Source organism: Ipomoea nil, unplaced genomic scaffold (assembly GCF_001879475.1).
Source record: "Ipomoea nil cultivar Tokyo-kokei standard unplaced genomic scaffold, Asagao_1.1 scaffold2036, whole genome shotgun sequence".
Taxonomy (NCBI): Eukaryota; Viridiplantae; Streptophyta; class Magnoliopsida; order Solanales; family Convolvulaceae; genus Ipomoea; species Ipomoea nil.
Window position 1 is genome coordinate 2154235 of NW_017618464.1, and position 14242 is coordinate 2168476.

The 14242-nt window shown below is 32.6% G+C and overlaps 2 protein-coding genes and 1 non-coding gene across 3 annotated transcripts; 1 reads left to right on the forward strand and 2 right to left on the reverse strand.

Moving 5' to 3' along the window:
• Window positions 1-2312: 2312 nt before the first annotated feature.
• LOC109147767 lies at window positions 2313-4947 on the reverse strand. The gene is made up of 4 exons (XM_019295425.1): window positions 3843-4947; window positions 3001-3741; window positions 2788-2906; window positions 2313-2681 (listed from the first exon to the last, which is right to left on the reverse strand). The coding sequence occupies exons 1-4, from the start codon at window positions 4945-4947 to the stop codon at window positions 2313-2315; spliced, it is 2334 nt and encodes a 777-aa protein (XP_019150970.1).
• Window positions 4948-7914: 2967 nt separating this feature from the next.
• LOC109147646 (putative glucose-6-phosphate 1-epimerase) lies at window positions 7915-11323 on the forward strand. The gene is made up of 8 exons (XM_019295249.1): window positions 7915-8610; window positions 8713-8787; window positions 9604-9660; window positions 9755-9918; window positions 10136-10270; window positions 10400-10502; window positions 10638-10737; window positions 10960-11323. Exons 1-8 carry the CDS (start codon window positions 8500-8502, stop codon window positions 11127-11129), a joined length of 915 nt encoding a protein of 304 aa, XP_019150794.1. The 5' UTR covers window positions 7915-8499; the 3' UTR covers window positions 11130-11323.
• Window positions 11324-11371: 48 nt separating this feature from the next.
• Window positions 11372-11443, reverse strand: TRNAM-CAU. The gene has a single exon. It is a non-coding gene; the product is annotated as a tRNA-Met (tRNA).
• Window positions 11444-14242: the final 2799 nt, after the last annotated feature.

The window sequence follows — 14242 nt, forward strand, 5'->3', positions numbered from 1 at the left end:
AGGTGAAACTTTGGAAGAATGACCAGGATCGAGTCTCACTAGTGGCAAAGGGGGTTCATTCTAGTCCAAGAAAAAAATTTCTTCTTTATTTTCCCATTATCTTCTTTCTCATATCTTTTCAAACTAGTTTCTGCATTATTATTACTACCACTACTTACAAGGCGTTTGGTGTAGAAGTTACAATTACATTGTTTGGTAGGGAGAAATAATGGAGTTGGAAGAAGTGATATAAAGACTAAAATACTCTTATGTAATAATATTATTAATAACATTCAAGGACAAATATGTCATTTCCTTCTTTTTCCCTATTCATTGTATGGATGAATTCATTGAATTGCAATACATAGGGGGACCTATGAATTGCAATTCAATGAATATGGAATTGAAATTCCTTCCAACCAAATAATATAGTTTATCATTTCATTGAATTGCAATTCAATGACAATGTAATTCATTCCAACCAAACACCCCTTATTATTATTATTATTATTATTATTATTATTATTATTATTATTATTATTATTATTATTATCATTATTATTATTATTATTATCATTATCATTATCATTATCATTATAACAAACTAGTAATTCACCCGCGCGATGCACGAGAAAAAATTATGTTATTATAAATATAAATAAAAAATAGAAAAACTAAAATATTTTAAATTATTTAATATAATAATATTGTCGAGCTTCCATTGGTCAAGTATTTATTATTTTTATAGAATAAAAAATTACAATTAAAATTAAAATTAATATTAAAATGATAATTTTGTATGGTTAATATAATCTCTAATTATGTGCATATTTAAATAAACTTATAGAGAGAATTTACATAATTACATTGATTTATTCTTAATTGTATTTCATCTATATTATAATTTTCACAATACGAATAATAACTAAGATAATTACATTTGGAAAGCAAATTTCAAATTTTGTATGTGTAAATTTAAACTCTAATTGAACATATTTTTTATATGATTATATAATATATAGCTATTTTATTTTTCAAAAGTATATTTTTTATATGATTATATAATATATAGCTATTTTATTTTTTAAATGTTGTGCCTTTTTTTTTTTTTAATAATAAAGGATGTTGTGACATTAATTGTAACATTAATTATTTCCCAAACCATATAGCTTTATTATATAAAGGATAAAGGATAATATATTCACTTTTAGGAAAATGAATTAAACAGGAAAAAATATTGACCTTGAACCAAATATTAAAAAATTAAATTATTTTTTAAAAATAAGTCATTTAAAAAAAAAATTTGTAAAAAATATTTTTAAAATTTCCAAAAGAACCATTAATGAATTAAACTTTCATGGGTCCCTATGGAATTTTAAAATCGTACTCACTTGCAAAAATGAAAAACAAAAAAAAGGGAAAAAAAAAGAGCATAGTGAGACAACGTTATCCTTATATATATATATATATATATATATATATATATATATATATATATATATATATATATATATATATATATATATATATATATATAAAATAATAATAATAATAATAATAATAATAATTATAGGGTCACACTTGTGTGAAACCGTTTTCGCGAATCCTTATTCATAAGATGATCGGGTCGAGTCGGGTCGGGTCAGGTCAGGGCAGTCAATATGAAAATATAATACTTGTACTGAAAAATGTAATACGGAGTACTAATAAAGAATAAATTATTTGTTACTTATACAGGAAAATTCAATATCAATATTTTTCAAGGTTGCAAAACACGCTAGGCGCCACCGATTTTTTTTTTTTTTTTTTTTTTTAAAATTATAAAATTTTAATACCTATATATCTAAAATGGTTAAAACTTAAAACTATTTAAAAGTGTAAATTATTAATTATATAACATTATAATGTATAGTAATATACTAATGTAGTAATGTAGTATAGTACTAAACTACTAATGTACTAATGTACTATAGTCTATAGTAGTATAGTTAAATAAGTTAATTATTTTTATTCATTTAATCCATATTCCATATTCCTATACTCCTAATTTCCTATAGTCCTATAGTCCTATTACTCCATTAGACTATTAGTCCACATTCCACAACTCATACATTCATACATTGAAATATTGAATCATTGATAATTTCATACTACACACTTCATAAGTTCATAGTTCATACATTCATACTTCAAGTCATCAAATTTAAAATAGTTCATAGACCATAGTTCATACATTCATACTTCAAGAGTTCAAGTCATCAAATTTCAAACAAAGACACAAAGTACATGACAATTAAACACTAACAACATATCAAATATTCAAATGCAAGTATTCAACTTTCAAGGTGTTGTTCTTCCACTTGCCCATCTATCACTTGATTTTCATCATCTTCAAACTCAACCACCACTTCTTCTTCTTCACTTTCGGATTCAAAGTTATCTTCTTCAAGCTCCCTCAATCTAGAACTCCGTCGTGGTCTTAATGCGTCATCACCTTCCTCATTAGTAGCCACTTCATCTTCACCAACAACCTCAACTTCATCCTCAACAATCCAATCTTGTGCGAAGGTTGCATCACTACTAAGTAATATTTCAACATTTTGCTCTTTTTTCCTTTTGTTCATCAAGTTTGCATTGAATTGCACAAAGACTAGATGGTTTAGGCGATTAGATTCCAACCTATTTCTTTTCTTTGTATGTATCTATAAATATGCAAAACAAATGTCAAATATATCATTCCATCAAAAATAGAATACTAAAATAGAAAAGAAGTAAATAACTAAGTAAAGATTTAAGTATTTAACTAACCCCTTCAAATGTACTCCAATTCCTTTCACAACCCGATGAACTTGAAGTAAGAGATAGAATTTTTATCGCAATTGTTTGCAAGTTTGGAGTTGTCCCACCATAAGTTGACCACCACATTGCTACATCAAAATTGTATAAACAATATTAAGTATAAAAAATCAAAATATATAAAATTTTAATTTAAAATTCAAAACTAGTATGTAACTCATTTACCCGGATCATATCGCTCATTATTTGTCTCACATCCTTTGACCGCAAGTGTCTTCCCAAATACACAATCTTTCCTCTTGTAAATGGGAAATTCATCATTCAATACCTTGTTTTGCATTTCTAAATCGTCATGGTAATATGTTTCAAGAAACTCAATACATCCAAGAGAAACATTAACATCCAAATGAAGTCGAGGATCCTTAAAATGATAATAAGGATTCAACATGAAAGCCATCAAATGAAGAGGAGAATCTAGCCTATTGCTCATCTTTTCTTCAACTATCTTAATAATAGGCTCATAGTTTCTTACCACTTCATTCAGTGCCTTCTTAATGTCCTCTTTGGCTTGCATAAGCTCACCATAAACAAATCCCATTGAAAGTTTTTTATCTTGATCAACAATACGAAGCACCTTCACCAACGGTACAAAAACATTCAAGCATAATGTAACCCCTTGCCAAAATGAAGTATTCGTGACAGTAGCATAGGAAGCTTTCCCTTTAACTGTGTTGGCAAACTTACATTCCTCCCATTCATTGCTACTAAACATAGCCTTTAATTCAATTTTCTTAGCAAGTAAACTCTGTAAAGTTAGAAATGCAGAAGCAAACCTAGTCACACCTGGCCTAATTATGTCACGTTTCTTTGTATAGGTTCTCATCATTGCCAATGTTTTGTGGTGTGCATAGATAAAGATAGTTAAGCTCTTTGCTTGATCAAGAACTTTTTTGAACCGGGGTAAACCTGCAAAGGATTCAAGTATGAAGTATGAAGTATGAACAATTACAAGATTTAAAGTTAAAGAATAAAGATTAAAGAATAAAGATTTAAAGATTGAAAGGTACCTGCAATGCTTTCAAGCATTAAATTAATGGAATGAGTTGCACAACATGTCCAAAATAGTCGTGGCCTCTTCTCCTTCAACAATTTAGCCGCTCCCATGTTGTTTGCGGCATTATTTGTGACAATTTGTACACCATTGTTCTCTCCAACTTCTTTAATCCCATGCTCCACATATTCAAATATAAACTGACTTGTGTGTGCCTCACTTGAACATTCTTTAGAAGATAGAAAAACAATGCCTAATCTTGAATTTACACACAAGTTCATGACGCTTCTTCTCTTCCTATCTGTCCATGCGTCAGTCATAATTGAGCAGCCATTTTGTTTCCACAATGCCTCATGTTCCTTCAAACTGTCCTTGACGCGATCAACCTCTTTTTTCAAATATGTTTCACTCAGTTCATATCTATTTGGTGTCTGCGCTCCCGGACCGAATTGACCAGCAGCTTCAATCATCAACTTGAAGCTATCTTTCTCAAGAACATGAAATGGAACAGCTGCTTCATACGCCCATCTACATATGTACTCTTTCACTCGGTTCACCCTCTCCTTGTCAAATGCCTCAATTATACGTTGTTGCGCCGGGCCCCTTCTTGAACTCAAAGAAATTTCAGGATTGATTTGGTTAGCAAACTTATCCATAGGGCCAATTGGACGAGGTGGCCTCATTTGTTCAGACTCTTGCAACTCATCAACATCAATACTATTTGTAGGCGTATTACTCAAACTCTCATGTGAACCAATGTTTACCTCCGCTCTTATATTAAGTTCTTCAGCTCTCTTGTTCTTTTTTTTGTTCTTCGCCATAATGAGAGCATCTCTACATTTTATTTGATCTTCTTTTGAAGCTATGGGGCATTTGCTAACATTCCCTGAAATACCGGCAATATGCTCTTTGATCCGATAAACCCCACCAGACATTACTTTCTTGCACAATAGACATTTAATCTTGTCCAATGACTTAGTAGGATCATTAAGTACCCCATAGTCCCAACCTACATCATTGGACTTTCTTTTTATTGTAGTTGACGTTGTAGATGGTTGAGAAGATCCAACACTTTGAGTTTGATTTGGTGGTTGAGAAATATCTTCACTTCCCAATTCCATTTCCTAATTAATAATAGTATAATACTTAATAGTTAATACTTAGCAAATTGAATAACAAATTAACAATATACTAATATAGTAATATAGGCATATAGCAATTGAATACCAAATTAGCAATTGAATAGCAATATAGGCATATAGCAATTGAATAGCAAATTAGCAATTCAATAGCAAATTAGCAATATAGCAATTGAATAGCAAATTAGCAATATAGCAATTGAAAATTATTAATTATATAAATAATTAAATATATAACTATATAACTATATAAAATACTCATTTAAAAATTAAAATAATAATATGCAATTATGCATTGATATCTACTAATCCAGTCATAGAGTAAGCTTGGAATCAACACATTCAACTATAGCCTTTTAGGCTTTTACAGATAAACACACAAGCAAATTGCACATACAAAAGATGTCATCCTATTCAATTATTCAACACATTCAAATTGCACAATTGCACATACAAAACATACAAGCAAATTTCAGTGAATAGTGAATACCAAAATAGGCTTACCTGGAGTGCGGACTGTGGGAGGCTGTGTGGCGCTGTGTGGCGGCGTGCGGCGGTAGGCGGAGGCGGCCGGTGGAGGCGGGAGCGGTGTGCGGACTGCGGAGGCCGGAGGTCTGAAATATTGAATAGCCCTGCAAGGGTTTCTCCGTTTCTGGTCTTCAGAATCGCGATTTGAATCGCGTTTTTTTTTTTTTTTTTTTTGGGTTAATCGCCAAAACGACGTCGTTTTGGTGATTAACCCAAAAAAAAAAAAAAAAAAAAAAAAAACCGGGGTTCGGCCGGCTAGGCGGCCGGCCGCGGATATGGCCGATTACGGCCTTCTTCGCGGCGGCGCAATGCCGCCTAGCGCCTAGGCGCCGATTAATCGGCGTCTAGGCGCGATTTTTGCAACACTGTTATTTTTGAAGAAAGATGTAATACTTTTGCAATTTGATGTAAAAGTATTATATTTTTCATCAAAAGTATTACATTTTCCCTTATAAGTGATGTTGGTAAGTATTTGTTACTTATAAGAGAAAATGTAATATTTATGAGGAAAAAATGTAATATTTTTGAATCAAAATTTAAAAATATTACACTTTCCCATATAAGTAATAACCATTTTTTTCCTAATTTTTATTATATTTTTCAGTATAAATATTACATTTTCATCTTGACCCGACGCGTCTCACGGACAAGGATCCGTGAGACGGTCTCACAGTCTCACATAAGTTTTTGCCTATATTTTTTGTTTGGAAACTTGTCGCTAGTATCCAAAGGTGTGTACTGGATAAGCCTCACATTCTAACCTCAGCCAACAAAGGTAAAATAGCCTAAGTTGCCATAAGTAACGATAGTCCTGCACAAATCAAGAAGTCAATAAGTCACTCATGCGAAAAGTCAAACTTGTAACCTTTTGATTACCCAACATTCTTACATATATTTGCTATATATACATTTGAATCTTTATATTAATTATTTTTTACAATCTATTTTCTACTAACAAATAATAATATAAAATTCATCTAATTCTTTTCGTGAAACTTAATTTCATTCATCATAAATTCTTTTTTTTTTTTTTTTTGAACCAAATAAGTCAAAAAAGTTCAAATTTATCTCTCAGAACAAAAAAAAAAAATCATCTTACTCTATCAAGTCTATAGGACAAGAGTGACAAGATTCTAGTTGAGGACTTAATTAAACAAAAAAAAAAAAATTCAATAACCGATTTGGTAATTCCACTATAGTCAATGAACCTTTTCAGTAATTACATGCACTATAGTCATCACATGCACTATTATCATATTATGCATACTTTCAAATTCTACTCTCTCACTTTTAGTTCATAATGTGGCCAACATTTTAAACAATGCTAGGCTATTTTTATCAGAGTTAGTTACCGAAATGGTCTCTTGACTATAGCAAAATTACCAATTTAGTCTATGACTATTTTTTTGCCTAATTAAATCTTCAGTTTTACAAGTTTTAACCAATTTGGTCCTCCGCTTATTTAGCCATCAGACGTCCGTTTACTCGGGACCAAATTGGTAATTTCGCTATAGTCAAGGGACCACTACAATCATCACATGCGCCATTTCCTCTGTTATTAAATAGAAGAGTTAACTACCAAAATGGTCCCTTGACTATAGCGAAATTACCAATTTAGTCCCTAAACGAACTCCTGATAGCTAAACAAACGAATGACCAAATTGGTTAAGATTTTTAAAGTTGAGGACTTAATTAAACAAAAAAAAAATCAATAACCAATTTGGTAAATTCCGCTATAGTCAATGAACCATTTCAGTAATTAACTCTTTTCATCATGTGACCCCTAGCAAATTATTCATATCAAAAATTTTAGAGTGAGAATAAAAATTCAAAGTTGAATTTGAGATTTCAAATAGTGTTTTCCTATTTGTATACTCAATAGGAAAATACTATGTGAATTCACTTGTATGATAATTCATTGCCACTTTTTTATGGTACAGTCAAAGTAGGTAGCCTTGCCTTCCCCAAGGCAAGAAGGCAACCTTCCATATTGATATTGGACTAAAGTCATGTTAAATTAATCGTGTCATTCGTGTGGTACATCTCCCTTGAAGAGTTGAAGGCTTCAATCCTCGTAACTTGACAACTTCTTTGGCGTGGAGAGCCCTCTGTTGCTTTCAAGGGTCGTTATTGCGGTTAATCCCATTCAGACTTTGACATTTGAGAAGTTGATTCATTGGCAGGCCATTATCACGCATGCTCAATTACAAAAAATATACTTCAAATTGATTCTCAGTCTGCAAACAATATTTTGTTATATGTATAGGTATATTGAGATGACCACTGGTTGGTCCTGGGGTCTTAGAAAGATCTGGCCTTTGAGTCTTTATTGTTTATTAGGGATAAGACAAGTCTGAAAGTCAGTATCAAAACAAAAGACACAATGTCTCTCTGAAAGGGTATATTTTGCGGCCATTTGTGTGAATTGGGGTTCAGTTTTCTTTGCTCATTCTCTGTCCTTTTATTGAAGTTCTATTTGAAGAAAGAAAAAGAAAACAGTTACCTTAATTTATTGAGCTGAAATTTATGATTCTGTGGCCATAAATTTGGAACTCTTGTGGGTTCTTGGTTTTCTAGACTATGTGGATGATTTTCTTTCTTTAAAATCTGGAGTTGTGTTTGGGGAAAAATTGACTCCTGAATTTATGAGAATTTGTTCATTTCTTGACAAAAATTAGATTCTTTGTGGGTGCATAGGGTTTAAAGGGAAATTGAATTTTTCAGCAGTTTTAGAGGTGGGAAAGAAGTCAAAGAACTGGGGGTAGTTATGATTTTTGGTTTGTTTTCACGGGATAACTGTTTGTCACAAGAAAGTTGTCAAGGAAAAGCTTTGATTCTCAACTGCTGCAGTGATTGCTGAGCCTTAAGTTTTTGCATACCAGGTGTTTGTGTTTTTGTCTTCTTAGTATTAGTTAGCATGATCAGTATAAAGTCACACTAGAGGTATACGGTGTGTTACAGAGAAAGCTTTCTTCTTCCTATTCATACCTATTTTGTGTTCTTGAAATGGATAATTCTACAGTAGACGTGGACCTGAAAGCAGGAGTAGAAGTTATCAAGGATAAGAATGGAGTTGATCAAGTTCTGCTTCAGAATTGCAGAGGAGCTTCAGCTCGGGTTAGTTTTCTCAACTTAAGAATAAGCGATGCATATTCCTGAACCCGTCTCCCTAAGATCTATGCTAAGTTCTTGTTTAATGAGGTTGCTATTATTACTTAGGTGAGCCTACATGGAGGACAGGTTCTTTCATGGAAGACTGACCATGGTGAAGAATTACTATTCACCAGTAGCAAGGTGTGCTTTGCCTCATCATTTATCATATACTGATATACTTTTTTTCTTTTTTTTTTTTTTTTGCTCTAATGGTTTCTTCTGGATATGGGGATTGGCACTTGGTGGCATTGATGAATGATTCAACAAATATATCTAAAACTCTTTATAAATTGATAGTTTGTTCATAAAAAATGGATTATTAGATTCTAGAATTATATCATCCCTTTCTGGGATTTTACTATATATTAAGTTCATCTAATATATATATGGGGTGTTTGGTAAATAGTTGTTAGTTGATAGCTGTTAGCTGATTGGGTTAATGAGTTTGACTAGTTGATAGTATTAGCTAATTGTAGAAAGGTTGTTTGGTAAATTAGCTGTTTGCTGATAGCTAATTACATACAAAATGACTTTCTAAAAAAGTTGATCGAAAAAGTTGTTTTGAGCAGCTTTTTGAATTTTAGTATTTTGGAGCAATAAGCTGTTACAAAATGCTAATTAATCAAACACTCATGGTTGTTTAACCAAGTCAAACAGCTAATAGTGGTCAAACAAGTCAAACTTGGCTGATAGGTTAACTATTTTACCAAATGGGGCCATAAACTTTTAGGTTGTGTTGCTGAAAATGAGATTTTGGATCTTGAGCGTGTCGATGTGGTTGGTTCTTATCTTATTAAAAGTTGATTTGCTAAAAGAGAATGATCTGCAAAAGCAATAAACCGATAAATACAAGAGAATGAGAGTGAAGAAAGAATGGAAAAAGTTGGCAGGATTTCATTTTGGGAAATATTTTCTTCTCTTCATGAAGTGGCTTACTCATTGCTATTATGTAAGCAGGCAATTTTTAAGCCACCAAAAGCTGTGAGAGGAGGGATTCCTATTTGTTTCCCACAGGTATGCATGCTTCTATTGTATTTGGGTGCAGTAGAGCGTTTGATATTTAACTGATTTACTACTTGCTCTAATCTAATATGTGTATGAATTGAAGTTTGGATGTCGGGGTTCCCTAGAGGATCATGGATTTGCAAGAAACAAGATGTGGGTCATTGATGATAATCCTCCACCTCTACACCCCAATGATTCCAATGGCAAGACATATACCGACTTGCTATTTAAGCCTTGCGAGGATGATCTTAAACTTTGGCCTCATGGGTATGATTTATAATGCTCCTTTGATTATATAATTATAAGAAGCTGTTTCTTTAGCAAGTTTTACAACATATCTAGATTCTTGAATGGTTGGGAGTGATATCAGCTATACCAACATTCGCATAATCTAATCTAACATTAGATTGTTTTCCATGCTTAATTAGTGTAAGAAGTAGTTGTCTTGTGTGGGTAATTCTCTGTTCCTTTTCACTTGTTCCAGTTTTGAATTTCGTCTTAGAGTTGCTGTGACGAGTGATGGGTCGCTCATCTTGATATCACGCGTGAGGAATATCAACTGCAAGCCTTTTAGTTTCTCATTTGCCTACCAGACCTACTTTTCAGTATCCGATATCAGGTAACATTTAGACTTCTCGAGTGCTATTTTATAAGAGATTTAGCGTTGATTAAAGCCTTTGCATGGTTTCTGAAGTACATCTTGGATGGTTGCACCATAATTTTATCTGAATGTAACTTGTTGTTACAGTGAAGTAAGAGTGGAAGGCATAGAAACTCTTGATTATCTCGACAACCTCTGCAACAGAGAACGCTTCACAGAGCAGGGCGATGCATTGACATTTGAATCCGAGGTAAACCAACGCCTGCCTGCCTGCCTGTTATTGTTAGAAAAAAGCAGTTTAATGCAGATGGAAGTTTCTTTAAACTCTTACTTTCCTCTCAACTCAAGCCATTGATTCATTTCTTCTCCCTGTAAATACATACAGGTGGATCGAGTTTATCTCAGCTCTTCAGATGTAGTTGCAGTCTTTGATCATGAGAAGAAGCGGACTTTCGTTATAAGGAAGGAAGGGCTTCCGGACGTAGGTAATGTAATTTAAATCCCTGAGAGACTGAATTGAAGCATGTGCTCCATCTCAACTAAAAGCTTAAGCTGATAGTTGGATTGCACATTAATGGTTATATGCTCAACAGACTGCACTCACCAAAAATGTATCAGTATATATAGAAAACACAATGCAAAATGAGCAGTTAATTGATTGTTTGTTCCATAACTGCAAATATTGAAGGATATTTAATTGTGAACAGTTGTTTGGAATCCATGGGAAAGGAAATCGAGAGCGATAATGGATTTTGGAGACGAAGAGTACAAGCAGATGCTGTGTGTGAATGGAGCAGCAGTCGAGAAACCAATCACGTTGAAGCCAGGCGAGGAGTGGACTGGGCGATTGGAGCTAGCTGTAATGCCTACAATCTAGCTCTTATTTATACATCCACAAACCCAGAATGCAGATATATAACTAATTTATTGCCCACTCAAAATGTTATTACTATTATATGTATCATAGCCATTAATTGTGTGAGTGCAAATGTCTTTTATCTTTTCCCCAGATTGTTGTATGTATCATGAAACCTTTATTCATTAAGGTAATGCCAAAAGCTCAACTTTGTGAACGAAAATACCCATCCGCAAAAACTATTCGCACTTGGAAGCTACTCTTATCAGAGCCAGGTTTCGATCCTGGGACCTGTGGGTTATGGGCCCACCACGCTTCCGCTGCGCCACTCTGATTTGTTGTTATTTGATTCAATGTTTCTATTATACTATACATTCTGATTCCATATGGGCGGCTAACTGATGAGTGATGTACCGTGTACGCTTGTGTCCATATTAAAAGTATAAAAATGCGATTCATGTTGGATAGAATAGTGTAATGGTCCACTTTCCAAACTGATGGACGTTTGTGTCCAATTCCTGATTCCATTACTTTCCAAATTTCATACAATAATATATTGAGACATAAACTTAGCTTATCTATATTCAACTCATATTATAATTTGCTCATAATGCTTGGAGTCATCTAATGAAAATACAAAAGGGATAAGTTTAGAGAATAATATTTTAAGAAATTTAAAACACGATAATAAATCTGACATATGTTACGTTACCTTCATCATTAAATTTGTTATATTCATTTCATACAAACGATTTTTATATGGATCGGATAAAATGAAACTTTGGAAAGCAACCCCAGTGAGTTGATTGAAATGTTGTTTTGGTAACTACAAGATTCAAAGTTTAACACCCATCTAGGTTGATTGATGATTTTTCTTGTCACCAAGAAAAAAAAAAAAAAAAAAAACCTTTTTAATCTTTTATAAAGTTTCCGTTTAAGTTTGGATATTCAAATTGGAAGGCAAAGTTGAAATGAAAGGACATTTGACACGTCATATTAACCTAGCTATTTGTTCATATGAGTTACAATTAACATATTTGTTGTTGAGCTACATATTTATATTTATTATTGAAAATTTTCACTATATCAAAAAGATACTATGACTACTATTATAGATAGAAAAAGACTGTGACATTTTTTTTATAATAATAAATAACTATAATTTTGTTTTAAAACTATGTTAATGAACTTATTAGAGCATCCACATTAGTAGGAGAGAGATAAAGGAAAGAGAAGAAGAAAAAAGAGGGAAAACAAAAAACAAAAAAATCTAGGCATCTGACTTAAAAAAAAAAAAGTAAAGGTATAACGCGCCAGCGGGCACGTGCACTTCACGCGCACAGCAGCTCCCTTTTTCCATTTATTTCTCTCTCATTGGGACCCACAAAAATCCTTTACTTGCAAGAGATCAAAATACATTCTTTCACATCTTTCTCTATCATCCACTTGATTATAGGTCCCACAAAAAAATCAAGAAAAATTCACTAGTGTGGATGCTCTTACACATTTTTATTTATTTATTTATTTTTATATTTATAGAAGTAGACACGGATCACAATCTATTATTGCATTAGCTTCAACTTTATTAGCTCTATTAGATAATCACTTCTTTTAGTTCCGCATTGACTCTTCCTTATCTCTTGCGTCTCTGCACCTACAATTGATTGTGCCTTACGATGTCGACTCACAAGTCTTCACGATGGTTGACTCAGGTTTTAATATTGGGTCCATTTAATTTTTTATTTTTATTTTTATTTTTTATTATTTTTTTTTTGTGATTAATTATAACTTGATAGAAGCTAAGGAAGAAAAAAAAAAATGGGACTACTAAGCTAGCTCGACCTCATATGACATCTGAAACCTAACAAAGCCAAACTTATGGTATCAAATAATGACCAAATACTAAGATGACAAAACAACCAAAACAAGGTATGATATGGTGACAATACATAGCACATGACACATGATTTGTATCCCCACAGGTTGAACATGGAATTTGATCATATCATATATATCCGACCCTGTAAAAGCCGCCATGTTTATGTATGGACAAATGAAGGATGAAATTAATTAAAATCCAAATCCTTGTTAATAATATAATATATAGTAGTAATCCTCTGTATAGCATGACATCCCATCCAAAGTTATAGATAGGCTACTGGTTGATATAATACTACAAAGTATAAATTGTTGGCATTAGACAGTTGTCCACTTATCATTATGGGTTTCATGCTTTTTGAAATTCTCTAATAATGGAGCATTCATACCAACCAACACATTCAAAACCCTCTAACCCATCGACTTATTCTTTATTCCATTGTGTACTATATATGTCATGTAGGTTAGGTTTTAGAATTGAAGCTAGATTATTGGCAATAATAATCAACATTTCACATCATTATATTCTTCTATTTCATTAATTTAAGAAAAAGTCTTGCAACTGTTATTCAGATGTGCGTTTTAGAAGAAGCATGTCTTATGATCCTAATCAGCAAAAGGCCATAAGGAGGTCAACCAGTCTAGGTTGTCCATACCTGATCGACTCATATCAAGAAGACTAATAGGCAACTCGCACAGGAAGTTGAACTTAAAACTTTGTAATTATCAAATCAATTGCCCGACCAACTCGGTTGGGGTTGCCTAGCTCCATTCTTCTATTGCTTGATGTGGTGAGATAAAAGTGATGTAATGATTTATTAAAAGTTATTGTATCTACTCTTATTTCGTATAAAGAGTGGCGATACCCGCATGAGGAACTCAAATGGTCACAGAAGTGAAATTTGTCACAAGAGATTAATGGTCAAGTCTCAAAATGAGGGAGTTTAGTTTGTGCACAGTGATGAGCAAAAGTCTAGCATCAGTTGATAAGTTGAGCCACTATAATTTACCTATCCACAATCTTATCCGGTCCGGGGTGGGGATACATAATTGTAAGTGAAATAATATTGTATAGAATATATTGGCAATATATTTGTTAGACTAATTAAGATTTTAGTTAGTATTATTGGTTCATTAATTAATTATGCCTGGGATCTTTTAATGCATGAAGACAAAAGATGTCGTTGATATTCATTCAGGCAAAGATGGTTTCTGATGAACTTTTTCCGGGTAAAGATTTGAGTGGGTGATTCTCA

What these genes read in the sequence shown, in the direction of transcription:
- LOC109147767 (XM_019295425.1), bottom strand. Translation starts at nt 4,947, where the DNA reads ATGGAATTGGGAAGTGAAGATATTTCTCAACCACCAAATCAAACTCAA. An exon ending in AATGCTTGAAAGCATTGCAG is followed by an intron (nt 3,742 to 3,842) that starts GTACCTTTCAAT and finishes AATCCTTTGCAG; the next exon opens with GTTTACCCCGGTTCAAAAAA. An exon ending in TAATGAGCGATATGATCCGG is followed by an intron (nt 2,907 to 3,000) that starts GTAAATGAGTTA and finishes ATTTTGATGTAG; the next exon opens with CAATGTGGTGGTCAACTTAT.
- LOC109147646 (XM_019295249.1), top strand. Translation starts at nt 8,500, where the DNA reads ATGGATAATTCTACAGTAGACGTGGACCTGAAAGCAGGAGTAGAAGTT. An exon ending in TACTATTCACCAGTAGCAAG is followed by an intron (nt 8,788 to 9,603) that starts GTGTGCTTTGCC and finishes TTATGTAAGCAG; the next exon opens with GCAATTTTTAAGCCACCAAA. An exon ending in TTTTCAGTATCCGATATCAG is followed by an intron (nt 10,271 to 10,399) that starts GTAACATTTAGA and finishes TTGTTGTTACAG; the next exon opens with TGAAGTAAGAGTGGAAGGCA.